Source organism: Tachypleus tridentatus, chromosome 5 (genome assembly GCF_004210375.1).
Source record: "Tachypleus tridentatus isolate NWPU-2018 chromosome 5, ASM421037v1, whole genome shotgun sequence".
In the NCBI taxonomy this organism is placed as follows: domain Eukaryota; kingdom Metazoa; phylum Arthropoda; class Merostomata; order Xiphosura; family Limulidae; genus Tachypleus; species Tachypleus tridentatus.
In genome coordinates this window covers 7,805,971-7,832,672 of record NC_134829.1, presented here as the reverse complement: position 1 = coordinate 7,832,672, position 26,702 = coordinate 7,805,971, and the positions used below count along the sequence as shown (strand labels likewise).

The 26,702-nt window shown below is 31.6% G+C and overlaps 1 protein-coding gene across 2 annotated transcripts in view; it reads right to left on the bottom strand.

Annotated features, from left to right (window-relative positions):
* Positions 1 to 330: 330 nt before the first annotated feature.
* The window catches only part of LOC143250446 (putative inhibitor of apoptosis), a 34,629-nt gene continuing 8,257 nt past the window's right edge, over positions 331 to 26,702 (bottom strand). For both annotated transcript variants that reach the window (XM_076500988.1, XM_076500989.1), the window contains exons 3-6: positions 15,619 to 15,797; positions 10,606 to 10,832; positions 1,730 to 1,869; positions 331 to 1,383 (exon numbers count right to left, since the gene is read on the bottom strand). In XM_076500988.1, the coding sequence (XP_076357103.1) occupies positions 1,190 to 1,383; positions 1,730 to 1,869; positions 10,606 to 10,832; positions 15,619 to 15,797 (740 nt within the window). In that variant the 3' untranslated portion in view covers positions 331 to 1,189. The remainder of the gene's footprint in view (positions 1,384 to 1,729; positions 1,870 to 10,605; positions 10,833 to 15,618; positions 15,798 to 26,702) is intronic.

Below are 26,702 nucleotides of genomic sequence, written 5' to 3'. Positions count from 1 at the left end.
CAACCGGACGTTTGTTGATTTATGATGTAAGAAACTGTAACAACCAGGACGTCTGTTGATTTATGATGTAAGAAACTGTAACAACCAGACGTTTGTTGATTTATGATGTAAGAAACTGTAACAACCAGACGTTTGTTGATTTATGATGTAAGAAACTGTGTAACAACCAGATGTTTGTTGATTTATGATGTAAGAAATACATATTTGTTTGTTATTATGGAGTTTCACAGAGTACCGATAAATTCACATATCAGCCATATACATTATTCATGTAGATTAACATTCTTGAGAAATAAAACAACACTTAAACATTTAACGAGATACAAACACTCACACAAAACATTTTCAATTTAATCATAAAACTAAATATTAATAATGTGACATAAACTGTTACAATACACAATTTTAAACTTACACCACTCATAATTTGTCAAGTCATTTTATGAAGAAATAGTTGTAGAATATGAAAATTAAAGTGTTCTAATTTAATAACAACTAAGCCATACTTCAAATAAATAATGTTTCTTCACTAATATTTTAAACCAAGAAATAGAAAGGAGTAAAAGACATCAACTGTTGACAATTTGATAAATGTGTGTACACAGCATTTATTATTACTGTTACATCACTGGATTTGTTGAAGACTTGAAGTGACTACCTTAGTTTCGTTTACACAAACTTTTGCAGTCAAATCAATTTATTTAACACCAATAAAAGCAAGTTAAACAGATGATTTCCAATTAAACTGTTCAGTCAGCATTTGTTTTTAAATAGTGTTATCCACCTGGAAACCTTAAGCTAGTGCAAAATCAAGATTAAACTTTCTAGTAAGTACAATCTTCAGGCTTAACATATACTTCTGAATGCAAAATAACACACAGGTTAAGATTTTATAGTATTCAGGATGTGACACTAGTAATTAAGAACTGAAAAAAAACTAAAACACGGAAACACTGTAACAATTTCCCATCATAAAAACAATGACCACCAGTTACTTATAATTATTTTGAAACAGGGGATTTAAAAGTTTATTTTAAATTTTAGAACAAGTTTAAATTTAATCCATATTTTTGTTTTTCATCACCATGCATTGTTTCTCTATTAGAGTAAGACAATTAATATGTTTCAGTTAATTTGAACTAGTAGTTAAATTTCCATCTACTTTTGTTCTATATACACAAAAATCTTTCTATGAGAAAAAAGTCCTAACTATTCCTGTTATTTCTCTCCGGCAAAGTGGACAGATTTCAAGAGCTGGGGCACACTGGGGGCAGGTCAAAAGATGTCCACACGGTAAAAAAACAGCCCCCAGCTCACGATCCATGCAGATCTTACACAGCTGCTGCTCCTTTAACTTTTCATTTTCTTTTTCCAAAGTGATGTCTAAAAAAGAAGCATCAGCAGTTAACATTAATTAACTCTACTTTAACAGTAATGCTAGCAGTAAATATATTTTAGAAGTACGAGTTATCTAACTAGCTTTACAATACATTCAGTTTCATAAAACATTCAATTCCACATAGATAAAAACTGAAATGACTTTTAATACCTTGTACAAGAAATTTCCATTTAAAATAAGATTCTAATATTTTATCAAATGAATTTGTTTACTGCCAACAGAACTCCATCATGGTATCTACAAATTAATTCTAAACTTCCACTAGAGTTAAAGTTATTTCAAGAAAAATCTCCTTCTTGGTGTTAAAAATAATAAATTATTTAAACTCACCACCATTAGGTTTGGAAAGGTTCACCTTTCTCTCCTTTTGAGCTTGTGCTTTATCTTTTCCAGACATCTCTTTATGACAGGAAAAACCCCAAACAGAAGATGAAGACTTTTCTTTACTGCTACCAGTCTCATTCGTATCACTGATGGAGTGAACACAATCAACAAGTAGGACATATCATGTCCCACATGTAGTTATGAGTTAAGTTTGTAAATAAAGCAAGCATCTTAAACTAATTAATATATGTAAGATTAAAAACATATTTAATTCAAAATTAAATGTCTCCTTACACCCGTTTCTAATTAATTTTGAAGGTATATTTTCTCATCAGCATTGGTCAATAACTAGATGCACGAATTGGTAATTTGTATCATCAGTAAACACTAGTACGCACTCCACTGAACATAAGTTATGAGAATATTGTTTTGGTAAATAACACTAACATATTCCAGCTCGTTCATCACATCTTGAACCTTACTCTACAGAAGTCACAGAGAAAACTGTAATTTGTCCGTTTCTTTATGTCCTGCTTACCTTATTCTACAATACACCAATCACAGATGACCAATCCATAAGATCAAGGACTAGCTCTAATTACCACAGATAAATTATGTAGCAACTTAATGTGAAATAATGTAATGGTAGTTTTGAAATCATTGCTTCTGGCTGAAGAGTTTCTATGTAACCAGAAAGAGTATCATATCTGATGTTACAAATTGTTGTGAACCAGGTTGGAAAGAAAAGTACCCAGAACAACTGTATCATCCACATTCATACATGATATTAAAAATGGTTTTGGACCAGGTTGGTAGGTAACCAGAACAGCTATATCATCCACATAAATATATGATCTTAAAAGGCTTTCTGAACCAGGATGGTAAGTAACCAGAACAACTATATCATACACATTCATATATGATAGTAAAAGCTGTTTTGGACATGGTTGGAAAGTAACTAGAAAAGCTGTATCATACACTTCCAAATCTGATGGTAAAAGTTGTGGACCGAGATTGTAACTAACCAGAACAGCTATAATGGACCAAGTTTGTAAGTAACTGGAGCAACTGTATCATCCAATTTCATGTCTGATGTTAGAAGTTGTTGTTAACCAAGTTTGTAAGTAACAAAAACAGGTGTATCATCCACTTTCATATATGATGGTAAAATTTCTTGTGGACTAAATTTGCAAGTAACTAGAACAGCACTATCATTCACTTTCATATCTGGTGGTAAAAGTTGTTGTGGACAACATTTGTAAGTACCCAGATCAGCTATATTACACTTTCATGTCTGATGTTAAAAGTTGTTGTGGACCAAGTTTGTAAGGAACCAGAACAGCTATATCATACACTTTCATAACTGATGGTTAAAGCTGTTATAGACCAAGTGTGTAAGTAACCAGAACAGCTGTACCATCCACTCTCATATCTGATGGTAAAAATTGTTGTGAACTAAGTTTGTAAGTAAATGGAACAAAGGTATCATCTATCTGATGGTAAAGTCTGTTGTGGACCAAGTTCATCAGTAACTAGAATAGCTGTATCATACACTTTGATATCTGATGGTAAAAGTTTTTGTGAAACAAGACTGTAAGTAACCAAAACAGCTGTATCATACACTTTCATTTCTGATGTTAAAAGATGTTGTGAACAAGGTTTGTAATCAACCAGAACAGCTGTATCATCCACTTCTATGTTTCATGTTAAAAGTTGTTGCAGACCAAATTTATAAGTAACCAGAAATGCTTATCAACAACTTTCATATCTAATGGTAAAAATTGTGGGGACTAGGTTTGTAAGTAACCAGAAGAGCTATATCATGCACTTTCACATCTAATGGTAAAAGTTGTGGGGACTAGGTTTGTAAGTAACCAGAAGAGCTATATCATGCACTTTCACATCTAATGGTAAAAGTTGTGGGGACTAGGTTTGTAAGTAACCAGAAGAGCTATGTCATGCACTTTCACATCTAATGGTAAAAGTTGTGGGGACTAGGTTTGTAAGTAACCAGAAGAGCTATATCATGCACTTTCACATCTAATGGTAAAAGTTGTGGGGACTAGGTTTGTAAGTAACCAGAAGAGCTATGTCATGCACTTTCACATCTAATGGTAAAGTTGTGGGGACTAGGTTTGTAAGTAACCAGAAGAGCTATGTCATGCACTTTCACATCTAATGGTAAAATTGTGGGGACTAGGTTTGTAAGTAACCAGAAGAGCTATATCATGCACTTTCACATCTAATGGTAAAAGTTGTGGGGACTAGGTTTGTAAGTAACCAGAAGAGCTATATCATGCACTTTCACATCTAATGGTAAAAGTTGTGGGGACTAGGTTTGTAAGTAACCAGAAGAGCTATATCATGCACTTTCACATCTAATGGTAAAAGTTGTGGGGACTAGGTTTGTAAGTAACCAGAAGAGCTATATCATGCACTTTCACATCTAATGGTAAAAGTTGTGGGGACTAGGTTTGTAAGTAACCAGAAGAGCTATGTCATGCACTTTCACATCTAATGGTAAAAGTTGTGGGGACTAGGTTTGTAAGTAACAAGAAGAGCTATATCATCCACTTTCATATCTGATATTTAAAGTTGTTGTGGACCAATTTTGTAAGTAACCAGAACAGCTGTTATCATCAACTTTCACATCTGATGGTAAAAGTTGTTGTGGAGCACAATTATAAGTAACAAGAACAGCTGGTAAAATTTTTGGGAAACAAGTTTATAAGTAACCTGAATAGCAGTATCATCCACTTTCATATTTCATGGTAAAGACTGTTGTGGACCAAGATTGTAAGTAACCAGAACAGCTGTATCATACACTTTCATATCTGATGTTAAAAGTTATTGTGGACCAAGTTTATAAGTAACCAGAACAGCTGTATCATGTACTTTGATATCCAATGTCAAAAGATGTCATGGACCAGGATTTTAAGTAACTAGAAGATCTGATGGTAAAAGTTATTGTGAACCAGGTTTGTAACAATGTTTTGACCTTCTTCAGTCATTGTCAGGTTCACAGAGAAAGAAAGGGTTAATGACTGGTAGCTGACCACATGTTTGAAGGCAGTTGTATAACTGAGTGTAGGAATGTAGAGGGTGTGCTTAGATGTTTGATTATATTTATTAATATAGGTATAAAGGTGTTCCTTTGTATTGGTGTATTTTGAGCTTGAGTTGTTGTACAAGTAAGACTTCTTTCATTTTGTGTTTGTTTATTTAGTATTTAGGTGTTTTCTATGGTTATGTTGTGTTTATCTGATTTGCAGTGTTTAAAAATATGTGAAGGTGACTTTTTATGTTCTTTAAATCTGGTTTCCATTTTTCTACTTGTTTCTCCAATATAGAAGTCGCAGCAGTTATCACATTGCATTTTATAAATAATGTTGGTGTTGTGTTTGTCAGTGTAGTTTTTACATAGTATAGACCTTAGTTTTGTGCATGGTTTTTGAATAAATTTGGTATTAACTGGGATGTCATACTTTATTGCTAGTTTTTGTCAAATGTTGGTTATTTTTCTGCTGATGTCGGGGATATAGGGTATGCAGCAGTATATGGTTTCACGATTTTTAAATCATGGGGTATATTTACAAAAAACTACATGACTTACAGAAACAAAAAATGAATCTAGACCTTTCAACTGGCATGCTATATTAAACCATAGATTCACTGACTTATACAACGAAACATAAACCAAATCAACACAAGGAATGACATTGACAAAAAGATCTGTAACAACAAAAAACAAGAGAAACTAAGATGTAAACAACAGAAAAGACACCAGCACAACAAACCATTGTCTAACCTCATAATTAACAGATCCAACCGACAACTAAACACAGATGAAATACATCTAGTTAACAAAGGACTCAACTTCACAATAGCACCTAGGCACTTTCCAACCTCAGAAATTAAAGCGTGTTTAGAAAACCTAGCCAGGAGACATGCGATACTTTCCAGAGAAAACAACAACAACAACAAAAAATAACCGAAAGGAATCAACAGAAAGAAGACAACTTCAACAATTTTATTGATATCTAACAGCCAAACTTCCCAAAAAAAATGAAAAATTTACATTTTCCAGAAACACCTAAAATCATCTTAAATGATTTTTTCAAAACAATTTCTCACAAAACCATTAACATAATTTCATAAAACAGAAAACTAAAAACAACCTTACAAAAGACATTAATTCCATTAAAAACCTAAAACAAGACAAAAACATTAAAATTCTAAAAGCATATAAAGGAAATGCTATAGTCATAATGAACACGAATGAATAATCCAAAAAATGACAAACATTATATCAGACACAAACAAATTTAAACCAATACACACAAAGACACACAAAATGCAACTAAACAAAATACTACTAAAAATGAAAAAAGCCAACACAATTTCACAAACACTTTATTCCTACCTACGTAAGACCGACTCACGCACACCACAAATATACGGCATCCCCAAACCTCATAAACCAGATTGTCCATTATGACCAATGATGTCCACTTATCAATCATTTAATTACAATCTTGGTAAATATATAGCATGGGCATTCTCCAAATATGTAACATCAGCCAGCTCATTCATCAAAAACTCCTTTAATTTCAAATCTAACCTTAATCAACTTAATCATAAAGCCTTAATGACCAGTTTCAATGTCATATCCCTCTTTACAGAAGTCCCAACCACTGAAGCCTGCAAGATAGCCTTAGAACTATATCTGAAACCATAACCTATCAACAGACATTCCCAGCAACCAATTAGCAACCCTCACAGAATTCACCACGATAAAGACAAACTTCATGTTCAACAACCACAACTATATACAAACAAATGGTCGAAGCATGGAGAATCCAGTATCACCAGTTCTACCCAATATTTTTATGACACAAGTTGAAACACAAGCAATTAACACAGCATTACATCCACCACTATACTGATACAGATATGTAGATGACACGATTGCAGGATTCACATTTACAGAACACAAACTTAATTTTTCTATTACATTAACTCTATACATCTCAACATTAACTTCATATGTGAATAGGAAGAAAGCAATCAAATATCATTTCTTCACCTCAAAATTACAAGAACTGATTCACAATTTAAAACAGAAATCCACCAAAAAATTCACCCATACTGGACTATACATTCCTTGGGACTCAGCACATGAAATAAAACAGAAACTCAACATACTGAGAAAATACAGCCATAAAACTATGCTCTCCAGATAAAATTAACGATGAATTAGACAAAATAAAACAATACTTCATCAACATCAACAAGTTTCCTCCACAAACCATAGAAAACATTATATGCACACACCTAGACAAAAAGCAAAATCAACTAATAAAAGTAAATATACCCCACGATTTAAAAAATCATGAAACCATATACTGCTGCATACCATATATTCCCAACATCAGCAGGAAAATAACCAACATTTGGCAAAAACTAGTAACAAAATATGACATCCCAGTTAATACCAAATTTATTCAAAACCAGGTACAAAACTAAGGTCTATACAATGTAAAAACTACACTGACAAACTCAACACCAATGTGATAACTGCCAAAACTTCTATATTGGAGAAACAAGTAGAAAAATGGAAACCAGATTCAAAGAACACAAAAAATCACCTTCACACATTTTCAAACACTGCAAATCAAATCAACACAACAGAACCATAGAAAACACTAAATACTAAATAAAGAAACAATCATAAACAAATGCAAAATTAAAGACTTACTTATACAACTCAAGCCCAAAATAAACCAATAAAAAGGAACACCTTTATACCTATATTAATATATATACTCAACATCTAAGCACGCCCTCTACTTTCCTGCACTCAATTACACAACCGCCTACAAACATGTGGTCAGCTACCCGTCAGTAACCCTTTCTTTCTTTGTGAACCTGACAATGACCGAAGAAGGTTGAAACTTTGTTTGCTCCTCTATTAGTGCTTTCTCTACCCACACCAGCCGTTTTTAAACATGTAGTTTTCATTTCTGATGTTAAAAGTTGTTGTGAACCATGTTTATAAGTAACCAGTACAGCTGTATCATCTGCTTTGATATATAACGTTAAAAGTTGTGGTGAACGAAGTGAACTGGCACCTTGTTACTTGACAACTTCCAGTTATCAACACACTCATGTTACAGTTTGTAAAGAGTTGAAACCTTATTAATCAGTAAAACTATGAAATTTCCAGTTGACAACCCACTGAGATTTGCAACAATATCTCATGATAAAACTGTGCACCTTCTAGTAAACACATTTAGTTTTGTAACACTATCTCACGATAAAACTGTGCACCTTCTAGTAAACACATTTAGTTTTGTAACACTATCACATGATAAAACTGTGCACCTTCTAGTAAACACATTTAGTTTGTAACACTATCTCGTAATAAAACTGTGTAACTTTCAATCAACAATCCAGTTCCATAATGTTTTTGCTCTCAAGTTAATGTTTATTTCATACTTAAATAGGAACCCTGGCCATTCCTGTATCATAATAAGCATAATATATTTTTGTTTACTTGCATCTGTTAATTTCATAGAAATTCGTTAATACAAATATAAAATTATCTCACCACTACCTGTTTGCCATTGTAATTTGCATGTTACTTCAAAATAACATCATTAACATCAAATGCTTCACAACCTAACAGATGGGTGTAAACACAACAGATTATTGATGTGTGTACATTATCGCTGGAATAGTCATACAATTAACACAAATTTAAACAAACGCAGTAGTGACTGCAGAGATTTGTTTCATTTGTTTTCACTTCAGTGGTGGCAAATATTGAAGAATATTTAATCTCTCGGTAGTTAACGACAGACAGCAGTCGTACCCTTGTTGTCACTCAAGTTCAAAATGGACAGTCATGTGAAAAAGTTAGGACACCCTATGAGAGCTTGTGTATTTTTGTAACATTTTTGGATATACAGATATTTAATCTCAATTTTAACAATACTGAGAGATTATAGGAACATAACTAAACAATTAAAACTGAAAAAAAAGACTTTTCAAAATCTTCTGTACATGTAATTCTACAAAAATGCATATTCTAACTGAGGAAAAAGTTAGGACACCCCCACATTTATTTCCACTTAAAATGGCTCAACTCACACTCAGGTGTATCACACCAGGTGCACATGATTAGAAGATCGTTACTCAGCATTTTGAATGAGGCTTGCCCTATTTAAACCTCAGACATTTAGTTTGGTGTGCTCCTGACTGCTGAAGTGAGAGTGAGCACCATGATGAGAGCAAAAGAGCTGTCTGAGGCCTTCAGAAAGAAAACTGTAGCAGCTTACGAATCTGGTAAGGGATTTAAAAAGATCCCAAAATATTTTGAAATCAGCCATTCCACTGTCCGGAAAATAGTCAACAAGTGGAGGGTTTTCAAAACAACTGCCAACATGCCCAGGTCTGGTTGTCCAAGCAAGTTCACCACGAGAGCAGACCGCAAGATGCTAAAAGAGGTCTCTAAACACATAACATGTTATCACAGGACCTACAGCAGGCTCTGGCTACTGTTGATGTGAAAGAGCATGCCTCTACAATCAGAAAGAGATTGCACAAGTTTAATTTGCATGGGAGGTGTGCAAGGAGAAAACCTTTGCACTCTAAGAGAAACATCAAGACCAGACTGAAGTTTGCCAAGAGAATGTAGACAAAGACCAGGACTTCTGGAATAATGTTCTTTGGACAAATGAGTCCAAAATTGAATTATTTGGACACCAGAACAGAGGACACGTTTGACGTAAACCAAATACAGCATTCCAGGAAAAGAACTTCATACCAACTGTGAAGTATGAAGGTTGAAGTGTCATGGTTTGGGGCTGCTCTGCTGCAGCAGGACCTTGACAGCTCATAATCATAGAAACCACCATGAATTCTACTGTGTATCAGAGGGTGCTTGAGGATCGTGTGAGACCATCTGTACGAAAATTAAAGCTGAAGCGGAACTGGACCCTGCAACACGACAATGACCCAAAACATACCAGTAAATCTACCAAGGACTGGCTGAAAACTAAGAAATGGAGAGTCCTGGAATGGCCTAGTCAAAGCCCAGATCTTAATCCCATTGAGGTGCTGTGGGGTGACTTGAAATGGGCTGTACATGCAAGAAACTCCTCAAACATCTCACACCTGAAAGAATTTTGCATTGAGGAGTGGGCCAAACTTTCTTCAGACCAATGTCAGACACTGGTAGATGGCAACAAGAAGCATCTCACTGCAGTTATTTCAGCCAAAAGGGGTAAACTAGCTATTAGGGGGTATGGTATCCTAACTTTTTTCTCAGTTAGAATATGCATTTTTGTATAATTAAATTTACAAAAGATGTTAAAAAGTCTTTTCTTCAGTTTTAATTGTCTAGTTATATTCCTATAATATCTCACTATTGTTAAAATTGAGATTCAATATCTATATATCTAAAAATGTTACAAAAATACACAGGCTCTCATAGGGTGTCCTAATTTTTCACATGACTGTACCTATGGTTAACAGCAGACAGCAGTCATGCCCTCGTAGTTGCTCAAGTTTAAAATGTCCTCATGGTTCATGACAGACAGCAGTCATACCCTTGTTGTCACTCAAATTTAGAATGTACTCATGGTTAACTGCAGACAGCAGTCGTGCCCTGGTTGTCACTCAAGTTTAAAACGTACACAAGGCTATGCTAGTTCTAGGTGTCTTTCTCTCAAGTCTGCCCAGTGTTTGCAACTAGTATAGTTCCATGTGTGTTATAGTTTGATCACAGTGTGGTCAATACTTCACTTCAATACAGATCTCTTGGAATTGTATATTGTAAGGTTTATGAATCTGTTTTATATAAATAAGTACAAACTGACCTTGACTTCTCAGAACATATCTGTCTGTATTTTAAGACTGCTTCACACAAATCATCCAAAGTTGAAAATCCCATTCCAGTCTGTTGCACCTGGTGGCTTAGTGCAAGTCGAACTTCCCTAGCATCAAACAGGCCTTCCTGCAGAATGGACTTGATCATACTAGACTGCATCAGTCTCTCAATTATATCATTTTCAGACACAATTCCATTTGAAGAACAGGGTCTGACCTGTGGAAAAAATGTGACAAACTTTCTTTACATAATTTGATATTAATTAAATTTTACTTCAAAACTGTTTTCAATATGACATTTTCCAATTAAATGCACCACAGCCAACGAGTTCAGATAAACAGAGTTCTGGTAACTTTATTTAAATTGTCCAGGGTGAAAAGCAGAAATCAACCAACTAGACATCAAAGACAACTGATAACTGTTTAAGTTGTTCCAATATTTATGAATCGAGAGAACAAAGAACAACTAGATGCTGATGGGAAAGCAGCTTAAACATTACAATCTTCTGCTTGGTAAAATCATTAAATTTTCACTATAGTTACAGTTTGACATATATGTGGGAATAAAAATAAGATTCAAAGTGAAACGTATTTTGGTATTCTTACTCAATTAAGGTTAATCCTGTATTATCTTTTGTGCTGTTTTAAAACATTTACAAGTTATGTATTCTATGGCTAAATCATTATAAGGAGAAAATGTTATGTAAGAAAACAGTTATGTATATTAACTCTGAAGATGCCATAAAAGCAAAATGCTGATTTAAATAAAAATATATTCTTTTATATTTACCTACAGTGTAAAAGTTGTTTTTTTAACTTAAATCAAAATATGTAAATCTCTCCAGTGTGTATTAGAAAGACAACAACAACAAAAAAACCTCATGAAAAAATGGCACAAAACTTCTGTGGTCATTTTCACCACATACACAAATCAGCTTATCCAATCTATCAGCAATCAGGCCAAGAAAGAAACACTGGTTAATGACCAATAATATGAAGAACTGGCCCAAAGAGCTAGCTGGAAGTAATGTGGAGATAAATTAAAGTTAAACCTTGACCGTCTCATTGAAAGACTTCATGTGATGTTGGTCTGGAGAAATTTTATCCAGCACGTATCAATGCAAATATGAAGCATCTGCAGAGTTAGGTGATAGAGAGAGTTTTCTTTGGCCATGGTGTGGGACACCTGCATTTTGTGAAAGGCAATGTAAATATTGACAAGTATTTCAAACCTTCATTAAAGCCAATAATTCCAGATCACTTTGGTGAAAACATGCATTCTATTTAGTAAACATGAAATAAATATAAAATGTATGCTATGTGTATTAAAGAGACTACGCTGGTGTTATTTCATAGTGTCAGGTGAAGGAATATCTTCAAAAGCAGATGATCAATACATGCTTAGAGCACAGCTCAACCTTTTTAAAAACTGCTGGAAGTTAATGGGTAATAATATGAAAGACAAAAAGCACCATGGAATTACAAAAGTCCTCATGTGACAACAGAAACGATTCTTGCCTTGATTTAGTTCTACATAGACAGGAAAGGTAAGCAGTGGCAGAGTAGGCACAATTAAATAGTAAAATAAGACATACACTCAATAACATTAATATAGCTGTTTCTAAATCTTTGTCTTCTTACTCATATTGTGCTATCTGCCATGTATTTATGGTCATCAGCTGTAATATGTTATGGTTGGTTTATTAACACTTTCTCTGTTGGGACACTGCATGGCATTATATTTAAAACTTAATTAAACTACTTTACTATGAATATATATCAATAAAGTTAACATTATAATATATAATATAGGACAAGATGATGTAAACGTTAGTATCAGAACATTGGCAGGGTCCATAATTCTGTCTTTGTGAGTGAAGATTTGGCATACCGTAGTAACACCTAGGCTGGAGAAACCACCAAGGATTTCTGACTCAGGAATGTTGTCTAAATCCCTCTCAACTATAACTCTTCTGGAAGAATTCAAAGTTGCATGGGGAGTAACCTCAATGGGTATATTCTGGGAGGTTCCCTCACTATATACAGGAATCCACCCCAAGAGGTGGTATTTAGGTCTCACTTCTATATTTTAGTTAATATGTATTATTTGTATCTTAAGAAATCATACATGAATGGTTTAATTATTTCTAAAAGTTTAACTTGTTATTGTCTAGATTGTGAAAGTGTATAAGATGCTGTCCTTAACGTACGTGACGTGTCAGTGAAAAAGCCTTTGTATGGGAGTTATCATATAATAATAATAAAGCTATTCTTTGATAGATTGTTTAGGGAGAGTATTCATGAAGATGAAAGGCAGAAGACTTTTAAAACATTGTCCTCTACACTTGTGTTTCCACAACAGGCAGTTGTCATTCCATTCTATAAAGTTTCATCAATAATAAAGCCCTACTGGCAGCAGTTGATGTATTGGTATAAATAATAAAAGACAAACAACTGGAAAGGAAAATTAAAAATACCATTAAAAAACAAGTTTCTAAAGATTTCTACAAGCTAAAAGGTATATACATATTTTCATTTTTAAATGTCAAACATTTCATTGCACTGTATGTTGATGACAATAGATGGAATTAATGATATAGAAGATATGTAAAATAAAATAAACATTTTATGTTAAAACCAAAAATGCTCCATATCAAAATCATCTTACAGGTTAACTAATCAGAATCACTCCACATCAAAATCATTTTGTAGGTTAACTATATAGAATCACTCCATATCAAAATCATCTTGAAGGTTAACTATTCAGAATCTGTGTGCAACTAACTACATACAATAGTTAATTTATTATAATTTTTATTTTTCTGAAATAACATACTTTAAGGAAAGTTCTTGTCACATATTAAACAATTTCATTCACTACTTTTATTTTTGGAAGTTAACATGATGAAAGCAACACCAATCAGAGGCATGCAGTGATTTGTCCTGATGGAACAGTACAAGCATAATGGTGAATTATAAAATAAAATAAAAATATGTACAGTACAACCAATAAAGACAAAATTAATTACTTGCAGTCATTATTATATTTCAGATTAAGTACTTCCAATTAAAGACAAACACAAGAAATATTTGGCTACTTTGTTTGTATGTTAATTCTAACCTCCTTTTGTTTTGATTGAATAAGTTTATTACATCTTCATAGAAACTATCAGTCTTTATTTACAATTCATCCTTTGATGGGCCAGAGAAAAACACTTGATTTCTTTAAATGGAGTTTCAATAATGGATCATATTTCTTGCACAAATTTACTAATTCCACATAACTGCTTCAGTTAGCAGACTCTAGTGATTTATTCTGCCCTCTAAATGTTAATTGTTGTTCATCCAAATATAATACTACTTCAATTATTTAAAAAAAAAAGTATATTCCTCTTCAACTTTTCAATGTGCATTTGCAAATTTATTTTATGTTGATTATTTACTTGGAATTCAATCCATGATTTTCCAAATCTTGCTAGGCCTAGAGTCAAAAATACATGACTGGAGGAATTTTCAAGTCTTTTAATTTCCTTATGCATATTGTTGAAATAATCAAATCTGCTTGAGTTCCATGTCCCAAATTCATTGTTAAATAAGCACAGACAATGGAAGAGCTTGTCAGATGTCATGTGACCAACAAGCAAGGAAATTTTTCTACTTTGGTTCTCTGTAGCTTCAATACAACGGTAGTTGAATTTAGAGAGGTACGTCTAGACAAGCAAATGATTACATAACCTTTTGGTTCATTCACTTCAATGTTCTTTGAATGAATAAAACTCAAAAAAGAAATAATATTTTTCAACCCCGACAGCTGTCACACCCATTTTCAACAGATTTGTTTGAGCTTTATAGATTACAAGCAGATATTACACACACACATTCTTGATGACAGAAAACCCACTTGAAGTAAAAATGTATCTCAGAAAGGCTGGTATGGGTATTAACACTTTTTTAACCTGAAGATGACCCAGGAAAGTGGAAATGTTCTCTGCTTTATTAGTAAAAGTGTTAATACCCATACCAGCCATTCAGAGATACATTTTTACACACACGTGTATATCCATTAGAAAGAGCCCATTATGATCTTACAACAGTTGATTTTAAATTAAGCAGCTGTTGTCTCTAATTACATAACTAACTAGAGTATTTTTTGCTGCCTGATTGATTACAGTTATGGTTGTTTCTTACCTAAATATGTTGTAGTTAGAGATAGTTTAAATTGTATTTAGAACTCACTATTGCATTTTGTTAATTTTAAATATAATCACACTACTTCATTCTCATGGCTTATTGTATTGCACACTGAATGAACATTTTGCCAAAGGGTAGAATATCTCAAACAAAACAACTGTAATATGTCTCAGAGACACTGAATACTTGAGATGAACAGTAAATGGTAAAGGACAAGAAAGAAAAATAAAATATTAAAAACTAACTATATCAGAAACGATCTGAAATTATGAACTTAAAATATTATCCTGTAGTGTAGTGATTCTATAGAAACGTTTTTCCCATTTCCTAATATTGTTTATTTAATTGTATTGTACGTTGATGATAACAGCTAGATTTAGTGATATGGTGGAGAAAATAAGTATTTATACTAAATATTCAGGAGGTTCTAGAGGTTATGAAATATAAAACTACAAAAATGAACAAAAGTACTATTATACTGGTCAACTTATACTATCAACAGTTTGTATGCAGATAACTACCATTGTAAAATAATGTCCTTCTCCACATACTAAATACTTACAAGGTTTAGTGAAGCACATTCAATATGTTTTTTGCCTTCCTCTGTCAAAGTGATATAAAATGTGTCTATTTATAATATTCACTTCTTTAAGATCTCTTTTATCAGTAAGCATACATTTTCCTCTTAGTTTTCAGAGGACATATTAAACAAATCTATGTTTGCATTTGTTCAATTAAATTCAACTCTTCTTAAAAATAAGTATACTGTTGCTATGATTAGGTATAAAACACACTCCTTCAAAAATACTCACCACATTGTGAAGAGATTTTGATTCTGAGAAACACTTTTTTATAAAGTCGTCACCCTTGTTAATTCGAACAAAACCACAATTGCAAAACCATTTTGCGTGTTCAGTCCAAGGGTCATCTCCAGGGTCCCAGCTGCAAAGTCCTCCATCACAGTAGAAACACTTCGTGTGATCTTTAATTCCTAATTTAATTATTAAAATACTAATAAATATAAAGTTAAAAAATTATATTTTTTATTTATTGTATAAAAACAGGAACAAAAACTTTTATCTTGATACACATACAAATGTTCATGTTTATACACATACAAATACTGTTTGTGTGTTTATATGGTAAAATCATGTGAACATATCTGCTAGAGATATCATATATGTCTGCTAAGTGACAGAAGATTCCCTCAGGATATAACTTACAGAGCTCATAGGTTTGTTAAGTAACAGAACATCCACCCAAGTGTCATGTATTATACTTTATTTCAGACAAGTTTCCTATTTATTATGTAACAAATTTATGCTACTTGTCAACAAGATTAATAGACACTTTGTTTTGTTTTTTAACACAAATACATTTTAATATACAAACATATCAATTATAACATTTATAACAACAATTACTACTAACAAATTATGCAAAAAATGGCTGGTGTGGGTACAGAAACCACAAAACGGAGGAGCAAACAACGTTTCGACCTTCTTTGGTCATTGTCAGGTTCACAAAGAAAGAGGTAACTGACTGATAGCTGACCACATGTTTGAAGGCAGTTGTGTAATTGAGTGTAAGAATGTAGAGGGTGTGCTCAGATGTTGGATTATATTTATGAATATAAGTATAAAGATATTCCTTTGTATTGGTTTATTATGGGCTTGAGATGTACAAGTAAGGCTTCTTTCATTTTACATTTGTTTGTTTAGTTAGTATTTGGGTGTTTTCTATGGTTATGTTGTGTTGATTTGATTTGCAGTGTTCGAAAACGTGTGAAGGTGACTTTTTGTGTTCTTTGAATCTGGTTTCCATTTTTCTACTTGTTTCTCCAATATAGAAGTTTTGGCAGTTATCACATTGGTGTTGAGTTTGTCAGTGTAGTTTTTACATTGTATATAATAATAATAATATAATAATAAATTTATTAAGCAATAAATTAGACACAAAAAATCAAATATCAATATAAAACCATCAACAAAGAGTTAACTCGTCCTGTGATGGTTAAACACATAATAATGTAAAATCAAAACTTACAAAATCAATATAAAGTTCCCAGAATATTATCATCAGTATTTAAGATCCATTGTTTTAAGTATTTCTTTTGATTAACACGATTAATAGAAGATCTTATACTATAAGGAATAAAATTATGAATACGAGGTGCCAAATAAAGATATTGATGAAGTGTAACTGTTTTACGTGGTGTGGGTACATTAATTGGAAAAAAAGATTGAAGTCGTGTAAAATATGAAGTGACTTTAAAAGGCCTATTAAAAGAAACATGCAATGTAGATAAAGCTAAAAAATATAAATAAAGTTTATCATATGAAAGAGGGGAGTTAAATTTACTGAAATCGGTATCAAGCCTATGAGTAAAAAATAAGAGAGAAAACACTTTTTTGCAACTTGTGAATAGGAATTAAAAAAAGTCTTATATGTGCCACCCCAAATTGAAATACAATATTGTAAGAAAGATTGAAAGAGAGCATAATATACACTTAACAAAATATGATAAGGAGCACAATGACTAAGTTCAAAATTAGCATAGAACTATATTTTAATTTATTAACTAAAGAATTAATATGAAATTGCCAATTTAATTTTCGATCTAAAATAATTCCTAAATATTTAACAGAGGAAACTTGAGTCAATTTGGGACACTTACAATTAGGGTAAGTATAACAATCACTAGAATGATAAAAAATAGAAGGAAAAGCTGGAATGACACCATAAAGGTTAAACTGAAGAAGAAAAGATTTAGATATATTTAAGGATAAGTCATTACAGAAAAGCCAATTTTAATTTTATTAAGATCACTAGAAATAATGGCTTCATTAATTAGATTTGGCTTACTATAAACAACAGCAATATCATCGGCATAGGCTTGGATATCTCCAAAAAACTGTTGGTAAAGAATATCATTTATATAAATGAGAAATAATAAAGGGCCCAGAACAGAACCTTGTGGTACTCCAACATTAATTGTAAGCCAATCACTATAATTATTATGGATACAAACTGATTGCTTTCTATTGTGAAAGTAAGAAAAAAACCAATCAAAAAACAATGCCTCTAAAACCATAATAAGATAATTTATTTAACAATATTTTATGATTAACAGAATCAAAAGCTTTGGCTAAGTCAAGAAAAACAGCAATTGGATGAAGATCAGAATCCAAAGCTTCTGTAATACTTCCCACAAGTTTAGCAACAGCAACCTCCGTTCCAAGCCCAGGCCGAAAGCCAAATTGAGAAGGAGACAAAACTGAATGTCTATCAAGAAATGATAAAATTCTAATCTTCATAGATTTTTCAAATAGTTTAGAGAAATGTATTAATAAGGAAATAGGTCTATAATTCGTAAAATCAGAAATATTACCAGATTTATAAATAGGAATGACCAATGATAACTTTAAAGCATTAGGAAACTTCCCTTGAGTAAAAGATAAATTAATTAAAAAAGTCAAAATTGGTGCAAAAAGATTAGCATTAGCTTTCAAAATCTTAACCAAACACCATCTACACCATTAGAAGCTGAATTTGATAAGGAGAAAATATTATTCATAGTTTCAGATACAGTAACAGGATATAGGTAACAAGAAGAAGAAGGAGCAGGAGGCATGCCCTGAGAACAAAATTTAGGATTGGAGCAAGTAGATTTAGCAACATTAACAAAAAAATAATTCAAATCAGATAAATCAGTAGTACCAAAATTACAAAATTTCTTATTTTTTTTTTTTAACATCAATAATAGAGTTAACAATATTCCAATTCTGTTTAATAGTTTTAGCATTCTTAAACAGGTTATGATAATAAGTCCATTTAGTCTTACGGGTCAAGCTAACAACATAATTCCTTAAACACTTAAATCTAATCTTTAGATAAATATCATCAGGAAATTGATGTACTTTCTTTTTTAACTTATCTCTTTTAATCATTAACAAAACCAATTCACTGGTAATCCATGGCTTAATTTTTCTAAACTTTCGTGACACAGAAACAGTAGTAGTACAACTTTGAATACAATCAGTTAACACTTCAGCAAAATTATCATAAGCAACATTAACATCAGAACAATTCATAACACAGGACCAATCTGAAAAATTCAAACAAGAACTCAATTCATTAAACTTAATCTTTTGAACATTTGAGACATGTTCTAGATCCGATAAAATGTCTATACATAAAACAATTGGAAAATGATCGGTCAAAAACTCTCAACAATATAAGAATAACAATTTTAATAGTATTTCCACTAATTAAAAAATGATCAATACAAGAATTAGTAACATTGGTTATCCGTGTAGGAAGAAATAATAATAATGAAGATTGTTCTCAGACAAAAAACTTAAAATATGCATTTTATAACAAACATCATCAAATGCCAAAACATCTATATTAAAATCACCAACAAGTATATTAATATCATATTTGTATAAATTCAATTCTAATGAAAGCTCATCAATAAATTTCAATACAGGCAATCTAGGAGATCGATAAACAACAAAGAGATTAAATTTCTTATTTTGAATCATACAAAATAAAATTAAAGCATCAGACTTAATGTACTGCACTTCTTTATCATAGTCAGTATCTCAAATTTAACAAAACTGCCACCCACTAGCCTTATTTAGACCAGAAGATGAAGAATAAAAGGAGTAACCTGGAATCGAAAAGGAAACAAATCCATCCTCAACAAACCAAGTTTCAGAAAAGCTATTATATGAAATTTAACAACGCTTGATTGTAAGAAAACAAGAAATTGGTCAAAATTTTGAGTAAGACTTCGAATATTAACATGTATTAAATTTAAATGACCAACAGAAAAACATTTGGTAAATCAGAAAGAGAAGACAAAGTTGGTGTAACACCAACAATATCATCAAAATCATCAGCCATTGCAGTATTTATAAATTATTAAGATCAATCAAGCAACGTAAAACAATGGGCTGAGTAGTTTCTGATTTCTAATAAGAATATTACCATTCGATACCCAAAGAAATTTATAGCCAAGATCTTTCCGTTTTGTTTTGCTTGCATGAAAATATCACGATAATATGGGGAGAGATGTTCGTTAACATAAACTGGATAAGATTCATTACAGACCTTAATATCATTAGTATTAAGAGAGCGAAAATTTAGTTTTCTTAAGTTTAAGCAGATCAAATTTAATTTGCTTACGACAAAACTTAACAACAATCTGTCTCGGACTCTTATTTTCAGTTGTTTTCTTTCCTATAATGATGAACAGTGTCAATATCTGTAGGAGCACAGTCAACCCCAAAAGTAGTTGTAATCTTCTCAACAACTTCTTGCAAATTCTCATCAGGCTTCTCTGGAATACCTCCAATCAAAACATTATAGTTATAAGAATATTGTTCCGCTTCACACATCTTCCTCCGAAAACTTGCCATCTCCTTCCACAATTCTTCATTTTCATGCTTTAATGTTTTATTTTCCTGTTTACACTCCTTAACTTCAGCTCTCAAAGTTGTGATATCCTCACTCATAGTTTCTACCTTCTCTGAATAATATTGAAAGGAAGTCACTAATTCTTCGACCTTTACTTTAATTAAGTGAAAGTCATCAAGTCTTGACAAAATTTCAGTAACTTTTGTCTTAAGCCACTTCATATCTGCCTCCCCCATATTTAAATCAAGCTCACTATTCTCAACAAGATTAACTGTCTCCCCCTCTACCTGGTTTTGAATAAATTTGGTATTAACTGGGATGTGATATTTTGTTACTAGTTTTTGCCAAATGTTGGTTATTTTCCTGCTGATGTTGGGAATATATGGTATGCAGCAGTATATGGTTTCATGATTTTTTAAATCGTGGGGTATATTTACTTTTATTAGTTGATTTTGCTTTTTGTCTAGGTGTGTGCATATAATGTTTTCTATGGTTTGTGGAGGAAACTTGTTGATGTTGATGAAGTATTGTTTTATTTTGTCTAATTCATCGTTAATTTTATCTGGAGAGCATAGTTTTATGGCTGTATTTTCTCAGTATGTTGAGTTTCTGTTTTATTTCATGTGCTGAGTCCCAAGGAATGTATAGTCCAGTATGGGTGAATTTTTTGGTGGATTTCTGTTTTAAATTGTGAATCAGTTCTTGTAATTTTGAGGTGAAGAAATGATATTTGATTGCTTTCTTCCTATTCACATATGAAGTTAATGTTGGGATGTATAGAGTTAATGTAATAGAAAAATTAAGTTTGTGTTCTGTAAATGTGAATCCTGCAATCGTGTCATCTACATATCTGTATGAGTATAGTGGTGGATGTAATGCTGTTAATTGCTTGTGTTTCAACTTGCATCAAAAAAATATTGGCTAGAATTGGTGATACTGGATTGCCCATGCTTATGCCATTTGTTTGTATACAGTTGTGGTTGTTGAGCATTAAGTTTGTCTTCATTGTGGTGAATTCTACGGGGGTTGATAACTGGTTACTGGGAATGTCTATTGATGGGTTAGGGTCGCAGATACAGAGTTCTAAGGCCATCTTGTATGCTTCAGTGGTTGGGACTTCTGTAAAGAGGGAAATGCATTTGGTAAATACTAGTAACAAAATAAGACATTCCAGTTAATACTAAATTTATTCAAAACCAGGCACAAAACTAGGATCTATACTATGTAAAAACTACACTGACAAACACAACACCAACATTATTTACAAAATACAATGTGATAACTGCCACGACTTCTATACTGGAGAAACAAGTAGAAAAATGGAAACCAGATTCAAAGAACATAAAAGTCACCTTCACATGTTTTTGAAAACTGCAAATCAAATAAACACAACATAACCATAGAAAACACCTAAATACTAAATAAACAAACATAAACAAACACAAAATGAAAGAAGTCTTACTTATACAACAACTCAAGCCCAAAATAAACCAATACAAAGAAACGCCTTTATACCTATATTAATAAGTATAATCCAATATCTAAGCATGCCCTCTACATTCCTACATTCAGTTACACAACTGCTTTCAAACATGTGGTCAGCTATCAGTCAGTTATCTCTTTCTTTGTGAACCTGATATTGACCGAAGAAGGTTGAAACGTTGTTCACTCCTTTTTATATAGTGCTTTCTCTACCCATACCAGCCATTTCTTACATAATTTTCTCTGCAAGTAGGTTTTCTCGTAATCACTTTTACTACTAACAGTTATTACAAATGATGGTTTATGTACAACTTACAAACTATATATGAATCTTTTATCTGGTTTAGAAGTGAATATTTTATGGATGGTCCAGGTCCAAGACAAGCAAATTAATTCTGAGTTGATACTGTCACACCTCACTTAAGCTCACAAGCTTGATTGGCCTTGCACTAGTTACAAGGATGAGCTTTAACTGAGGACAATATCTTATGTCCTTGTAGAAATACTAATGCCCAAAGTTAATTCATTCAATAAGTTGTAATGTTTGAAATCTTTGTTAAGTAACACTAGTTTCAGACCAGGTTGCTGAAACAAAGTTTCCTTAGTTTCCAAGAAACCTCACATTTACCTTAATGTGACTGAACCTTCTCATAACATGATGGGACCGTAACCTTCAAATATCATCTGAACAACTATAGAAGGACACTGTTATTTATACAACAAATATCTTCCACAGTTATTATGTTGAGAATAAACAAAGATAACTTGAAGCAAATTCAACTTTCATGATCCTATGTTATGTGATACCTGTACATATTAGGAACACAGAATAATCATAATACATAGATGTATGACACTCTCCTGTTTTCCCTGTGTTGGGTTTATCCCAACAGAACAAATAGCTGTTACTAACAAACTTGAGATCTTTACTGGCCAAGAACTAAGTCAACCTTTCTGGCTTCAAAAACATCCATGGTGAAAATTACAATTTACAAAAATCACATTATTTAATACAGTATTTGTATTAAAACTTTATCTGTGAATATCTGCAGTCAGTGTTCATAACTATTTTGATTTTCACATTGAGATCAATATTATTTTTTAAATTAAAATCTGTCAACTTTCACTTGAACAAATTATAAAACCTTTCAAATAAATTTCAAATGTAGGTTTTTTTTAGAAAAACTTTGTACTGTATCTACCTTAACTCTATATGAACTTGTAGGTTTGACTAACCTAATAAACACCATTAAAAATATAAATTACCCATTTTTCTTTGTACAGTGAGTGCATCTTGTAATATGAAACTACATCTGTTTACTCTAAATAGCTCAGAATCCTGAACATTATACATGTTTATTTTTGTTTTATTACTCTTTGGATTGTGTTTAATTGATAATTCTACAACACAAGTTTTAACTCACTCAACAAATGTGCCTCTTACATTATGGTATATGATTGTGTAAGGCTTGAAGAGCTTGCAAACATAATGAAGAATTATTTATTTTTTCATTACCTAACCAAACATAAGTTTGACTTTTTCATTTTAGTCATGTTTATAATAATTAACAAAGAATACAAGTGAAATACAAAAAATATAGTACTAGATAAATGTTGTTTTACTATCAACTGTCAATGAAACTTAAGTTTACTTTTTTGTCTTCTAATTTTATTTAATCAAAGAACACACAATAGCATATTTGTACAAAGCAAACAATGTCATACAGGTATCAAAGTATGTTATTATAACTACGTAACAAAAGCCATTAAAAATTCAGTTTGTTGACATGCACATTATAAGAACAAATTTCAAACAGAAGTTGAAACAGATTAAAGTTTTGGCTTCAAATAGTGTAGCATAAAACATCAGAGAACTTATGGTAGTTTGTGAAAGACAGTATGTGACAGATCGGTGTGGCAAACAGGTCCAATTTTCAACTGTACAGCTTCATAAATAAGTAAGACTACAGGTTCAAAATTTATTAAAGATGAAATAATTACAAAGAAAATGTCACAATTCTTATACCAATAGGGACTGAACATACTGAAAAATGTTTCTCTATAAAAGTAATAACTTGTAAAAATGTCACAATTCTTATACCAAGAGGAACTGAACATATGAAAAATGTTTCTTTATAAAAATTAAGAACTTATAAAAAAAAATCACAATTCTTATACCAAGAGGGACTGAACATACTGAAAAATGTTTCTTTATAAAAAGTAAGAACTTGTGAAAATGTCACAATTCTTATACCAAGAGGGACTGAACATATGAAAAATGTTTCTTTATAAAAGTAAGAACTTGTGAAAATGTCACAATTCTTATACCAAAAGGGACTGAACATATGAAAAATGTTTCTTTATAAAAGTAAGAACTTGTGAAAATGTCACAATTCTTATACCAATAGGGACTGAACATACTGAAAAATGTTTCTTTATAAAAGTAAGAACTTGTGAAAATGTCACAATTCTTATACCAAGAGAGACTGAACATACTGAAAAATGTTTCTTTATAAAAGTAAGAACTTGTGAAAATGTCACAATTCTTATACCAAAAGGGACTGAACATATGAAAAATATTTCTTTATAAAAGTAAGAACTTGTGAAAATGTCACAATTCTTATACCAAGAGGGACCGAACATACTGAAAAATGTTTCTTTATAAAATTAAGAACTTGTGAAAATGTCACAATTCTTATACCAAGAGAGACTGAACATACTGAAAAATATTTCTTTATAAAAGTAAGAACTTGTGAAAATGTCACAATTCTTATACCAAAAGGGACTGAACATATGAAAAATGTTTCTTTATAAAAGTAAGAACTTGTGAAAATGTCACAATTCTTATACCAAGAGGGACTGAACATACTGAAAAATGTTTCTTTATAAAAGTAAGAACTTGTGAAAATGTCACAATTCTTATACCAAGAGGGACTGAACATACTGAAAAATGTTTCTTTATAAAAGTAAGAACTTGTGAAAATGTCACAATTCTTATACCAAAAGGGACTGAACATGTGAAAAATGTTTCTTTATAAAAGTAAGAACTTGTGAAAATGTCACAATTCTTATACCAAGAGGGACTGAACATACTGAAAAATGTTTCTTTATAAAAGTAAGAACTTGTGAAAATGTCACAATTCTTATACCAAAAGGGACTGAACATGTGAAAAATGTTTCTTTATAAAAGTAAGAACTTGTGAAAATGTCACAATTCTTATACCAAGAGGGACTGAACATACTGAAAAATGTTTCTTTATAAAAGTAAGAACTTGTGAAAATGTCACAATTCTTATACCAAAAGGGACTGAACATATGAAAATGTTTCTTTATAAAAGTAAGAACTTGTGAAAATGTCACAATTCTTATACCAATAGGGACTGAACATACTGAAAAATGTTTCTTTATAAAAGTAAGAACTTGTGAAAATGTCACAATTCTTATACCAAGAGAGACTGAACATACTGAAAAATATTTCTTTATAAAAGTAAGAACTTGTGAAAATGTCACAATTCTTATACCAAAAGGGACTGAACATATGAAAAATGTTTCTTTATAAAAGTAAGAACTTGTGAAAATGTCACAATTCTTATACCAAGAGGGACTGAACATACTGAAAAATGTTTCTTTATAAAAGTAAGAACTTGTGAAAATGTCACAATTCTTATACCAAGAGAGACTGAACATACTGAAAAATGTTTCTTTATAAAAGTAAGAACTTGTGAAAATGTCACAATTCTTATACCAATAGAGACTGAATGTATGAAAAATGTTTCTTTATAAAAGTAAGAACTTGTGAAAATGTCACAATTCTTATACCAAGAGGGACCGAACATACTGAAAAATGTTTCTTTATAAAATTAAGAACTTGTGAAAATGTCACAATTCTTATACCAAGAGAGACTGAACATACTGAAAAATATTTCTTTATAAAAGTAAGAACTTGTGAAAATGTCACAATTCTTATACCAATAGAGACTGAATGTGTTTCTTTATAAAGAAAACTTGTGAAAATGTCACAATTCTTATACCAATAAGACTGAATGTATGAAAAATGTTTCTTTATAAAGTAAGAACTTGTGAAAATGTCACAATTCTTATACCAAGAGGGACTGAACATACTGAAAAATGTTTCTTTATAAAAGTAAGAACTTGTGAAAATGTCACAATTCTTATACCAAAAGGGACTGAACATATGAAAAATGTTTCTTTATAAAAGTAAGAACTTGTGAAAATGTCACAATTCTTATACCAATAGGGACTGAACATACTGAAAAATGTTTCTTTATAAAAGTAAGAACTTGTGAAAATGTCACAATTCTTATACCAAGAGAGACTGAACATACTGAAAAATGTTTCTTTATAAAAGTAAGAACTTGTGAAAATGTCACAATTCTTATACCAAAAGGGACTGAACATATGAAAAATGTTTCTTTATAAAAGTAAGAACTTGTGAAAATGTCACAATTCTTATACCAAGAGGGACTGAACATACTGAAAAATGTTTCTTTATAAAAGTAAGAACTTGTGAAAATGTCACAATTCTTATACCAATAGAGACTGAATGTATGAAAAATGTTTCTTTATAAAAGTAAGAACTTGTGAAAATGTCACAATTCTTATACCAAGAGGGACTGAACATACTGAAAAATGTTTCTTTATAAAAGTAAGAACTTGTGAAAATGTCACAATTCTTATACCAAGAGGGACTGAACATACTGAAAAATGTTTCTTTATAAAAGTAAGAACTTATGTTAAAGTTTGATTTTATTGTATAATTTGTTCTATTCATCTATAATAAATTAGTTTAATTAACTTTTAACGTAACTCTGAAATGTTGTAGTATGAACACTCTGACCTGCCTGTGGAGAGAGAGTTGAAAGCCTCATGCACTGAAAACCATAATCTTTTAACACTGATAACACGACGTAAAAACACTTAAACATAGATTATCCTGAAACAATACAAAATCAATATATACACAGCAAAC